The sequence below is a fragment of the Eutrigla gurnardus genome, assembly GCF_963514095.1.
Source record: "Eutrigla gurnardus genome assembly, chromosome: 22".
Classification (NCBI taxonomy): domain Eukaryota; kingdom Metazoa; phylum Chordata; class Actinopteri; order Perciformes; family Triglidae; genus Eutrigla; species Eutrigla gurnardus.
Genome location: NC_139933.1, coordinates 2,815,375 through 2,827,894, shown reverse-complemented (window position 1 = coordinate 2,827,894; position 12,520 = coordinate 2,815,375). Strand labels below are relative to the sequence as shown.

The 12,520-nt window shown below is 44.4% G+C and overlaps 1 protein-coding gene across 3 annotated transcripts in view; it reads left to right on the top strand.

The window, feature by feature from the left end:
* Nucleotides 1–811: 811 nt before the first annotated feature.
* ryr2a (ryanodine receptor 2a (cardiac)) overlaps nucleotides 812–12,520 on the top strand; it is a gene marked incomplete at its 5' end in the record, with an annotated part of 84,316 nt that continues 72,607 nt past the window's right edge. For all 3 annotated transcript variants that reach the window (XM_084040447.1, XM_084040446.1, XM_084040445.1), the window contains one exon: nucleotides 812–859. In XM_084040447.1, the coding sequence (XP_083896573.1) occupies nucleotides 812–859 (48 nt within the window). The remainder of the gene's footprint in view (nucleotides 860–12,520) is intronic.

Here is a 12,520-nt window from a genome sequence, read left to right as displayed (position 1 = left end):
TCTAGTCCTCTACATAGTCCTATATCTAGTCCTCTACATAGTCCTCTACATAGTCCTCTATATAGTCCTTTATATAGTCCTCTACATGGTCCTCTACATAGTCCTATATCTAGTCCTCTACATAGTCCTCTATATAGTCCTCTACATAGTCCAATATCTAGTCCTCTACATAGTCCTCTATATATAGTCCTCTACATAGTCCTATATCTAGTCCTCTACATAGTCCTCTACATAGTCCTATATCTAGTCCTCTACATAGTCCTCTACATGGTCCTCTACATGGTATATGTGTATATATATATATATATATATATATGTGTATATATATATATATATATATATATATATATATATATATATATATATGTATATATATGTATATATATGTATATATATATATATAATATAATATAACCGGGATGTGATCTAAAAGGTTAAAGAAAACTATTTTTTAATTAAAAGCTCGACTTCAAGACATTGTTCACATTATTTATCTCAGTGGTTTCATTTCATGTCAACTGGTAGAGAGAGAGAGAGAGAGAGAGAGGGGGGGGGGGGGGGGGGGGGGGTCAAACAGCTCGCGCGCACCACACGCACTCGCTCACACCTGTGCAGCTCCTCCCTCGGTGAGCGCGCGCCATCCAATGAGAGCCGAGCTCTAACTGCGCGTTGGCTTTCTTTCTTTTTTTTTGTACCGTCTCAAACACGCATACACCGCCACACACACACACACACGCGCGCGCGCATACACCCAGTCGGCAGTCTCTCCACGCAGATACGGCACGAGCGTCTCCCCGCGTGAAGGCGAACCATGGCCGAAGGAGGAGAAGGCGAGGACGAGATCCAGTTCCTGCGGACTGTAAGTCATCTTGACATTTAATTGTTGTCAATGTTGCTGAGAAGCCGAGTGGTGGGTGTTACTGCGTCTTTCTGCTCGCTCGTGCGTGTGTGTGCGCGCGTGCATGTGTGTGTGTGTGTGTGTGTGTGTGGGCAGGGAGTTTACCGCATTAAGGATGACAGCTCCTCGAGGTACGAGTCATTGGTCAGCGAGTCCGCATCACGCTGACAGGAGGACGGCAGAGGTGTGAAGGAAGGCGCGGGGAGATGGAGGGCGGGGGTCGCGGTCATTGTTGGTCCGCGCAGAGGAGTTGAGCGGCGGGCGGGCGGACTGTGTGTAGCCGCTGCCTGCCGGTGTGTGTGTGTGTGTGTGTGTGTGTGTGTGTGTGTGTGTGTGTGTGTGTGTGTGTGTGTGTGTGTGTTGGGTGGAAAGCGGGGCGCAGTGCGGTGCGGAGGGGGCATAAATGATGAAGTCTGCTGCATCTGCTTCACTCCACTTTAATTAGGCTACAATGAACCACAGCAGCGCGTGCATGTGTGTGCGTGCGCGTGCGTGCGTGGGGTCATTTAATGTTGGTGTCATGATAAAGTGAAATATTGGATATGAGAGGCATCACTGCACCTGAGCATATTTCTTTTTTCAACAATATAGCACATAAGTCTTCCCCTAAATAAGATGAATATGAATATTAGCTTTACATATAATTAAGAATGAAAGCCTGGGTTTGTAGATGTGTTTCTGCCTGGACTGAGATGATTGTGTTGTTGTGCAGCGTCAGTGTCATGACAGTAAAAAAAGGAGTTACTGCAACGCTGTGAAGATGCCTTCGGTCCTGGACAATCCCTGGAACCAGATGATCACTATATTCAGGCAGATGTTTTATTGTTAAATAACTATTTGTAACGTGAGAAGTGACGAAGAATTATCACCCACTCTGCAGGTGCAGCTCTGCTATTTTAGCATCTTTCAGCTCTTTGTTTTGGTACAGTGAAAAAGCCTCCGATAAAGCCAGTCCAGTACTTAGACGGGGCCGAACATAGTGGAGTATTCTAAACGAGCTGGGTATTCTTGTGCTTGCATTCGTCAGGTGGACGTAAACACAACTTCTGCTGGATGTGTGTGTGTGTGTGTGTGTGTGTGTGTGTGTGTGTGTGTGTGTGTGTGTGTGTGTGTGTGTGTGTGTGTGTGTGTGCTTTACGAGGCTTTAATGTGTGTTTTTTAGCATCTTGTGAAAGTGTTGCCGTCCTAAAAAAGGATTGAGAGAAAAAATGTAATTGGTTTTCCAAACGATATCAAATAAACATTCATCCATGACTGTAATTTGGCAGTGTTTGGTTGGTGTGACGGGACTCGGGGCCCTTCCCTCCCTTCCCTCCCTCCCAACAACATCAACAACTGCACAGAAATGAACCTTAGACTGAAGTCTCCGCCGGTTTCAGGAGGCAGTGAAACGCTTTCTGTTGGTATGGAACAGATTACTTTAGACAAACCACAAGAGTATTTGTCTCGTTGCCGTTGCTTGGTGAGACCTAACTGTGGATTTGAGGTCTGCTGCCTCATCTGGAACGCTGACGGATATATTCTGGCAGCCCACCCATGTGTGTTTTCTTCTTCCTGTTTGTTTTTATTTATTTTTTACCTCCTTTTCTCTCCATATTCCTGTCATCTGGCAGCTTTGGACTCATCTTGGTAACTCTAGTGGGGCGTTCACACCAGTTACAGCTGTGCAATTTACATTTAATGCTTAATATTATTCAATTAATATATTTAATAATTAGTCGGTTGGTCACGTTTGGTGTGAACACCCCCTTGGGAATGAATCCCCTGATTTTCTTTGTGCTATTTAGTGTAATGATATTGGGTGTTTTATGTCTTTTGTGTGTGTTTTACTGCAAGATTTTTATTTATTTTTTTAAACGCTCTATACAGATGTCAAAGCATATGAATTGCCTCAGCAAATAGTTGCTGTATGAATGCTCTGAATATGGAATTAAGCCCCTTGTGTACTTATTTGGTCCAGATGTCTCCTGTTTTTTTTAAGAAAATTGATGATTATTCATACTCAATTTCACACAAAACATTCATGTCAAAATACCATTTTCTCCGGAGAATGTTAAATGATATAATGGTGCTTTCCTTCATGGGGGTTTCTGTGCTCAGACATGCAGGATCTCAGAGCTCCATCTCGTTTTGTGTTTGTTGGTTTGGTTTCATCGGGATGCTTCTCAGGCTCCCCCTCTGGGTGAGTCCATCTGGGAGGGGGGGAGGGGGGTAGACCCAGGACATGCTGGAGGGTTTTAAAGATCCAGCCTCGCCTCGGTTCCCCCCGCGTGAATGTGACTGTGGATGTTTACTGCCTTCAGGATGCAGACCCTGATAAACAAGCAGGACATATTTGGAAATCAGTGTTTCCCAAAAACATCACGATTCACAACTCGTATCTAGAGTACATGACTTTGGGGACAGAACTGGGAGGGGGTTGTGGTTCCTATCTAGGCTAACTCCCTCCCCTTCCAGTGGACCACCACTGGAGGAAATCAGTACAGTGTGTTCGGTAGCAGGATGTAACGTTACTCACACTTACAACAGGTTCTCTTCCCGGCTGATAAAGATATCACTGGGAGGGAAGTGAGACGGAAACGAGAGGGAAGTGAGACAGAAACGAGAGGGAAGTGAGACAGAAACGAGAGGGAAGTGAGACAGAAACGAGAGGGAAGTGAGACGGAAACGAGAGGGAAGTGAGACGGAAACGAGAGGGAAGTGAGATGGAAATGAGAGGGAAGTGAGATGGAAATGAGAAGGAAGTGAGATGGAAACGAGATGGAAGTGAGACAGAAATGAGAGGGAAGTGAGACAGAAAAAAGAGGGAAGTGAGACAGAAAAAAGAGGGAAGTGAGACGGAAACGAGAGGGAAGTGAGACGGAAACGAGAGGGAAGTGAGACGGAAACGAGAGGGAAGTGAGATGGAAATGAGAGGGAAGTGAGACGGAAACGAGAGGGAAGTGAGACGGAAACGAGACAGAAATGAGAGGGAAGTGAGACAGAAACGAGAGGGAAGTGAGACGGAAACGAGACAGAAATGACAGAGAAGTGAGACGGAAACGAGAGGGAAGTGAGACAGAAACGAGAGGGAAGTGAGACGGAAACGAGAGGTAAGTGAGACAGAAACGAGAGGAAAGTGAGACAGAAACGAGAGGGAAGTGAGACAGAAACGAGAGGGAAGTGAGACGGAAACGAGACAGAAATGACAGAGAAGTGAGACGGAAACGAGAGGGAAGTGAGACAGAAACGAGAGGTAAGTGAGACAGAAACGAGAGGAAAGTGAGACGGAAACGAGAGGTAAGTGAGACAGAAATGAGAGGGAAGTGAGACGGAAACGAGAGGGAAGCGAGACGGAAACGAGACAGAAACGAGAGGGAAGTGAGACAGAAACGAGAGGGAAGTGAGACAGAAACGAGAGGGAAGTGAGACGGAAACGAGACAGAAATGACAGAGAAGTGAGACGGAAACGAGAGGGAAGTGAGACAGAAACGAGGTAAGTGAGACAGAAATGAGCCATAAGGATAGTGATTTCAACCCTAGACTCCCTCCATAGCCCCCCCCCCCCCCACACACACACACACACACACACACTCATCCCCCTCAAAAAAGGAAATAGTTATTATTCAGAATATGATATATATTGAAATGTCAGTTTGGTGGCTGGACTCAGAAGGGATGGAGTCGTTCCTCTCTCGTTGCTCAGCGTGAAGGATGGGTCTAATATCTGGTGTTTGACACTGTGTGCTTTATTGGATGCTGATGCTTACGGTGATAAAGTGTGTGTGTGTGTGTGTGTGTGAGAGTGTGTGTGGTTTTCAGTGGAGGCTTAGTGGAACAATATATGTGACATCACCAGCCTGGTTGTGTCAAGTCTCAACTCACTTCACAGTCTGGTCACACCACCAACCTCTTTGATCCAGATCACATGGGATTCTACTGCTGATTAATTCCAGTGCGACTCTGGCTGTCGAGGATTTAGATGTAGATGAACCTGGTTACGGGATTACATATGCATAGTTTTCACAGAATAAGTGCAGACTGTCACTATGGCATGTCTTCTCTGTATGTAATGTGCTGCTGCAGTATTTTATCTGGCAAAACCACGTATAGTGTTGTCATGATACCCTGCCTCAATATTTCGATAGCAGTAACCTACTTAAATGGTACAAAGTCAAACATCTAAAACAGGAAAAATAGTGGAATAATATATAAAATAACATGTAACCTAAACTTTGTTTTCCTATTAATTTAAAAATGTTAAAAAGCTAAATATTAAAATGAACATGATATGCTGTAATCTGATGTCCTCTATAGTTGAGTTTATGTCAATTTTGTCATGCTTAACTGTGTTAAATAAGACTTTTCTTTTGTAAAAAAGCGCCCCCAGTATCAGCTCAGGTGGAGAGTGGTACCACAGCACGGACTAACTTCTAGTTAGCAATTCAAGCTAAATCCTGGACCTGGACTTTATGTTTTGACCTCTTGTGGATCCAGTCCCTCTAACATCCAACACCACAGTGCTACTTTTTGTGCAACATCAGCTGCTGTCCGCCTCAAATCTTTGCATATAAAGCATTCATTCTTCGTAGATAGTCCATAATCAGGAGGGTGTGTTTTGGGTTTTTTTTTGTGTGAAAGTCATGTACATCTGTCCACCTCTGGACATGTTGACAGAGAAACACTGGAGCCAGGCTCTGCTTCATTTAATACTTCATTAAGCACGAGTGTCGAAGGTTGTTCATCACAGTCGGATGGTATCAGCAGCGACGAGAGCAAACGGCTGTAGCATAGCAACGCTCAATCAACAAGATAGTATACAATACAGTCGCAGAAGAACAGGAAAAATATGATCTCAGGCACTGAAATCATAAAGATTATCGCCATCATATCATCTGTTTGTAGACCGATGACTTGTGCACTGACAGCTTTGTGTATATTGAGTTGTTTTGACCCTGGCTAAGATGTCACCAGCTCTGCCATTGATTTATACCGTATAGAACTATAGCTTCAATGTCCCCTCCGTCTGCGTGGAGATGGCTCATGATTGGTCCGTCAATATCGGCGTGACTGCACATTAACTCCACTAAAGACCCCAGTTTCTGCTGTTGTAGTACATTGATGGGCTTGGTCATATCATACACCGAAGAATCCAGATGGATCCAGATCCAGTAAGTTTCCTGCTTTGCCGCTTGTGTTCATCAGATCCACCCGTCGCTCCTCCACAGTCCAAATATGGTCACTTCCTTCACTGGTTGCAAAAAGCCAAGATGGCGACGGACAAACTGCCTATCTGGAGGCTTAAAAACGGTACGTCCACCTCTTACAGTCCATGGTTTTATGGATCTAAATAACTTAGTAGTACCTCTGTCTCCAAAATATGTTTCATATTAAAAATGCAGAGTTTACAAAAAGCAAATTTACATCCAGCCGTTTGGTTTCCCCTCCTTCCTCCTCCTCCTCCTCCTCCTCCTCCTCCTCATCCCTCTACCTTTCATCCCCCCCCCCCAAGTGCTCTTTGAATGCAGATCAATACATGGTTAGTGGTGACTGCTGATGTCTCAGCACAAAGCAAACGGCATGGCAGCGGCGGTGTGTTTGTATTCATTTAATCTCTGTTACAGAGAAATGTCTGTTTTCAGACTGTAGAAATGGACCGAGCCGGAGCATTCCAACGGAGACTCGCTGCACCTTAATTAAAGGGACAGTCCACCTCTAATCTGTAGTAACAAAACACTCCTGTAGACCGGAAATAACTGTTAAATAACGTCCAATAATAAGCTGAGTTTCATGAAGACCTTCCCTACAGTTTTAGTAGAAAATGAAAAAAGTATTTAGCATACGAAAGTATGTTAAGAAAGATCATTCTGATTTAATAGGGATATGTGACAATGCTAAAGTGGTGGCAACAAAGTAGACTAGCACAACAAAGTTTGTCTTAAACGCCGACCCCGTCCCCCCCCCCCCCCCCCCCCCCCCCGGTATTTATGGAGAATTTAGAGAGTCGGTAAAGCTTCAAAATCATTGAAGCTTTGAACAGTTAAGTCTGTTAAGTTATCGTTAAGCTACCGGCTATGGCTAATAAATGGTAATGTAAGCGGCGGAGCAGATGGTCTGCTCCAAAACGCTCTTGTAGGACTTTGAATGAATTCTCAATTCTCAGGTGCTTTCATCCCGTCCTGGCTCTTTGTCATCCACAAGCACCTAAGAAACAGTATATCCCGGTATTTTTTTTTACTATTCTCTAAGATGATTGCCTTCCAGGAAGTACCTCGGTCCGGTTTGTGGTGTTTGCTGCTGGGAGAACCCGTCGGAGTGACTCATAGATAAGTGAGAGTGAAAAATGGCCTCCGAGAGTTCGGCCCTGTAGTTCGGCAGCCATGCAGAGCCTTGTTTGTGTTAGTATGAAACTTACCGTACCCATTCTGCCAGTTCAGCACTGTCCTGAATTCATCAGGGGAGCTCGGCTCCACCATGTAAGGACATGCTGACTGGCCTCCGGAGCAAGTTTTTTATTAACGTAGACGGCTGACCCCGTTAATGCAAAGTGTGAAAACGACCGCTGGTTAAAGGAGAGCTTCTCAACCTTTAGAATAAACATGTGGATTATTGAAAACTGCAAGAAAACCCAACCAAATACTCATTCAGTGACGCTGAAATTGGATATGGAGGCAGGACTTAATGTTGGTAGGAGGCTCTGATTGGTTGATGGATGGATGTCACGCTATGATTGGCTGAAATAGGTTGGTACGAGCTGATGTAAGCATGCATCATATTTTATATTTTGTCTAGGATGAATAAAACAGTGGGTTTAATGTAAAAATACCAACATTTTCTGCATATATTGTTAAATAGTTGCAGAGAATGAGCCCGGATGTGATCAAAAAGGGTTAAAAACCACATTTTGTTGTTTTATTACTCAAGAGAAACCTAATCTGAAATCCAGTGATTACATTCTGTGTCTATAAATACCAGTTTGGTTTGGTTGGAATGGTTTCTACATTCATGATAGTGTTGAAATGAAAAAAATGATCCGTGAAAGGAAAAGGCTTTATAGGACTTTTTCAACAAAGTAGTGTGTGTTGAAAATGTCTTTTTAAATGGAAAAACAGAAGAATATACAGGTGATGTGTGACGGAATCAGTGTAGAAACCGTCGTGTGTGGTGCATTGTGGGAAGAAGGGGGGCGTTGCATTAGGAGGAGAAACGGCAAGCGGAAAAAAGCAATAGTCCTCCATCAGCTGTCGGTGCGACGCACACAGAAACTGATGAGTCCGTTTTCTCAATATGAAAGTTTAATGACTTCCCTCCCACTTCCATAAATGTTATGTCCTCTCTCTCCGAGCCACGCCGGTCCCAAACCATCTATCAACCACGCAGTCAGGGCTGGGATCAGGATCAGGACCAGAGACCACCATCCTTCTGGCTTTCATCATACCATATGAGAAAAAGAAGACCATGTAGTCGACTTTATACAGGACTATGTAGAGGACCATTTAGAAGTCTATGTAGGGGTCTATTTAGAGGACTATGTAGACGTCTATATAGTGGACTGTAGAGGTCTACATAGAGGCCTATGTAGGGGTTGATGTAGGCGACTATATAGAGGCCTATGTAGTGGACTGTATAGGACTATGTAGAGGTCTATATAGATGACTATGTAGAGGACTATGTAGGGACTATGTAGGGGTCTATATAGTGGACTGTAGAGGTCTATGTAGGGGACTATGTAGGGGGCTATATAGTGGACTGTAGAGGTCTATGTAGGGGACTATGTAGGGGGCTATATAGTGGACTGTAGAGGTCTATGTAGGGGGCTATATAGACAACTAGTTAGAGGCCTATATAGTGGACTGTAGAGGTCTATATAGATGACTATGTAGAGGTCTATATAGACGACTATGTAGAGGACTATATAGAGGCCTGGAGGGGTCTATATAGTGGACTGTAGAGGTGTATATAGATGACTATGTAGAGGTCTATATAGACGACTATGTAGAGGACTATATAGAGGCCTGGAGGGGTCTATATAGTGGACTGTAGAGGTCTATATAGAGAATGGGTGATGACTACGTCCACTCCTTATATTCAGCCTATGATCTGCACCAGCATAAAACAGGGAGACCTTTTAATTGCCGTGTTTTTTCTTCGACCCCCTTCGTCCACTAATCTCCGACACGCATGCACACGCACACACACGGTCAATCACCAGGTCAGCCTCAATTAACCATCGTGTACCACCGCTGAATAATTCACACGGAGTGGTGAGGGCCCATTGGTGGATTCATAATTAATGACAACGTTTGTGTCCAAACTTGCATTTCAAACATTTTAGGGTGGAAATATTAGCAGAACCCTGATTGATACTTCAGCGCTGCCTAGTTTGATAGTTTGTTTCGAGATACTGGGTCAGAAGGTGAGAGGCGGCAGCGCTGCCCCACATGGAGAGGACTGGGGAGGCTTTGAAGGTGACATTTAACAGGTTCAAAGGATGAACAGAGCAAAAGGAGGGTGAGACATGAGTCAGAATTTCAACCGGGATGAAGGTTTCCTATTTTATGTCGGCGTGTAACAGAATCCTCCTCGGCAACAGCTGAACAATTCAAGAATTAATGAACAGAGAAGTCTGGAGTATATTTAGTTCTCCAGTAAAGTCAGGCTTTTTTTCTGTTAACCAAACAAAATCCTGTTTCATGAAGTAGGTTTAAATGGGTCTGGATCTCTAGACAAACGTGGACCCAGTCAGGCTCGTAATCACACTAAATGTCTTCCAACCTCCGGTTCTGAAAAGTGAAGCCAAATCTAAAGTGCCTAAAACTTCCATTCTCTCTTCGACTTCTCTGGTTGAAAAAAAACCCAAGTCTGATTGCACGGATGTGAATGATGGTCCATTTAGAATCAAATAATAAAGCAGGGTATTGCTTTAGGACGTCGCTACCTCAACGACGCTATCTTCGCTATCTCGATACCAATGCAATTAGCTACTACGATGACAGGTATTTGGTCACATGGTGGTCACTTAGTGGTGACCAAATACCTGGTGATTGGTGATAAAGAGGTAAAGTAAGAGGATCACCAAATTAATTACAAGTCATCCAGTCGGGGTGCATGAATATCCTGTAACCTCCGGTTTCTGATAAGTGATACCAAAGCTGAAGTGCCTTAAACTTGCATTCGTCTGACTGACGTTGAATTATGAAGCGATTCACACGAAAACCCAGCTGGATCCACCCGTCGCTCCTTCACAGTCCAAATATGGTCACTCTCTTCACTGGTTGCAAAAAAAAAAATCCAAGATACTGAACTTGAGGCTTCAAAGCCGAAGTCCATAAACTAATGGGTTACCATGACTACGTAGAAAGGAGGCGGTCATTGTAGGCCTACCAAAGCCTTTCTTTAAGCATACATTAACGATTAAGTGGTTCGCCGGCCTCTAATGTGCCTTTTATGATTGAGAGCGGTGCAAATCGCCACACACTGTGTGTAGAAATGTCCTGGAGTGGTAACTTTTCAGTACTTGGTATTCTGCAACAGCATCTTTCAAACCTCTAGATATTTCATAGCCTTTCCGTGCTCGGGAGGAGAATGAGTCTGGTTCACTGCCTAAAAACCAGAAACCACCTCTGTGTGACCCTCGCTGCAGCGATCGGATCAGGAGGGCGCGGGGATGCAGATGGGAATCGTAGTGTAAAAGAGGGGGGGATGTGAGATGGCATGGCACCCCTCACTTCTCTGTTTCTCTCCTTCCTCGCTGCTTCTCACTGCAGTGCTCTTATGTAATCTGATTGATCGCGGCGGAATGTTCTAGTGCCGAGTGGATGGGAAGAAAGGGAAGGAACGAGGCTGTGGAGAGAGAGAGAGGAGGGAGGAAACGATGAAAGCGTCGGGCAGATGAGAGGAGGATCTGTGACTGAGGAACCATGACATGTAATGGTGATGTCTCCCGCTGCAGATACTAAATGATGCAGTCGCTAAGCTATACGCCGCTATCTGTGTTTATATATCGGCTCTTCACAGCGCCCGCCTCTTTGGACTGTTTCCATATTAAACCCCTCCTGTCAGTTCAAAACATCAACTTGTGGAATTACAAATCCACTCTGAGGACACTGATTGAAAGCAAAATACGGATTACTCCTTTTTTTACTGGTATTGTCAGAATCGTTTGAAATATTTTCTGATCACACAACATTCTTATCTATGCTTTCCAACTGTGGTTATGTAAAGAAGGCATTCATGGTCCCCAGAGAATGAATCCTGACTCCAATCATGAGGTTGACGTTCCTTTTTCAAAGTTTAAGATCTCCACACATATTGGATGTATGTTTTGTTGTTTGATTCTGACCACAGACGATAAGAAGTGGATGTAGTCATGGTGATGTCACACATTGGTTTATGGACATTTCAAGCCTCAAGTTTGGCATTTCGGCCGTTGCCATCTTGGTATTTTTGCAACTAGTGAAGGAAGATTGACCATATTTGGACTGCAGAGGAGCGACGGGTGGCTACCTGTCACTCACCAGGTAGCCCCGCCCTAAAGCGTACACTACCTTATGGTGTATTTGACTCTAAATGGACCATAATGTACTAATAAGTCTATAAATCGCATACAAAGACGCTAAAAAAACCTTGAATTCATCAGAAATGGAGGAAGATAGTAGATAGTAGCTCATTGTAGTCCAGAGATATATATTGTCTCTTAGTTTTAATGGTAGCCATGAAGTCATAGGAGCCTTGTACACAGTAAATATGGCCATGCTTCTTGTTGTCCTGCTTCTTAAAACAGCTAAAAGTGGGATAGACTTTCTTCTTTTCTGAGCTGTGACCCTCATCCTCTTTAGCAACCTACATACTGTGAGTTGAGCAGGTGTGTGTGTGTGTGTGTGTGTGTGTGTGTGTGTGTGTGTGTGTGTGTGTGTGTGTGTGTGTGTGTGCATGCAAACTTTGAATAATGGTCCCTGCGTAGCGCCTCATACATCACGGCTGATGCGTGGACGGATGGCGGGGCTGCACGGACGGCCTACTTCCAGCAGACCTACCTATGGCACAGCACCAACACACACTGACAGGTTGCTGCTGCAGTGCTGTATTTTGGTCCCAGCGGCCGGCTGCAGCCTCTCAAAGACAAACTCCGTGGAGTCCAACTTCACGTGAAGTGTCCTATATATATATATATATATATATATATATATATATATATATATACAGAGAGAGAGAGAGAGATAGAAACAGCAGCAGGGCTCTGCAGCGCTACCTGCTGCAGCTGTGTCTAATGGACCTTTGTTGGTCTTCTGACACGTTAAACCACACATTCATCAGGATCTCATCTAACACTCATTTATGTAGATCAGGTGTGTCAAACTGATCCAGTAAAGGGCCGCTGTGGCTACAGGTTTTCATTCCAACCAAGCAAGAACACACCTGATCCAACCAAACAAGGTGTGAAGGCAAATCAGGAATAAGTCGAGTCAGGTGTGTTCTTGCTTGGTTGGAATGAAAACCTGTAGCCACAGCGGCCCTTTACTGGATCAGTTTGACACACCTGATGTAGATCCTTAAATTCTGGGTTCATTCAGCGATGGACTGGAGGAGCCGGGGGGGATCGAACTCGCTCCTCCTGGTGAATGAGGCCTTCTGATCTCAGAC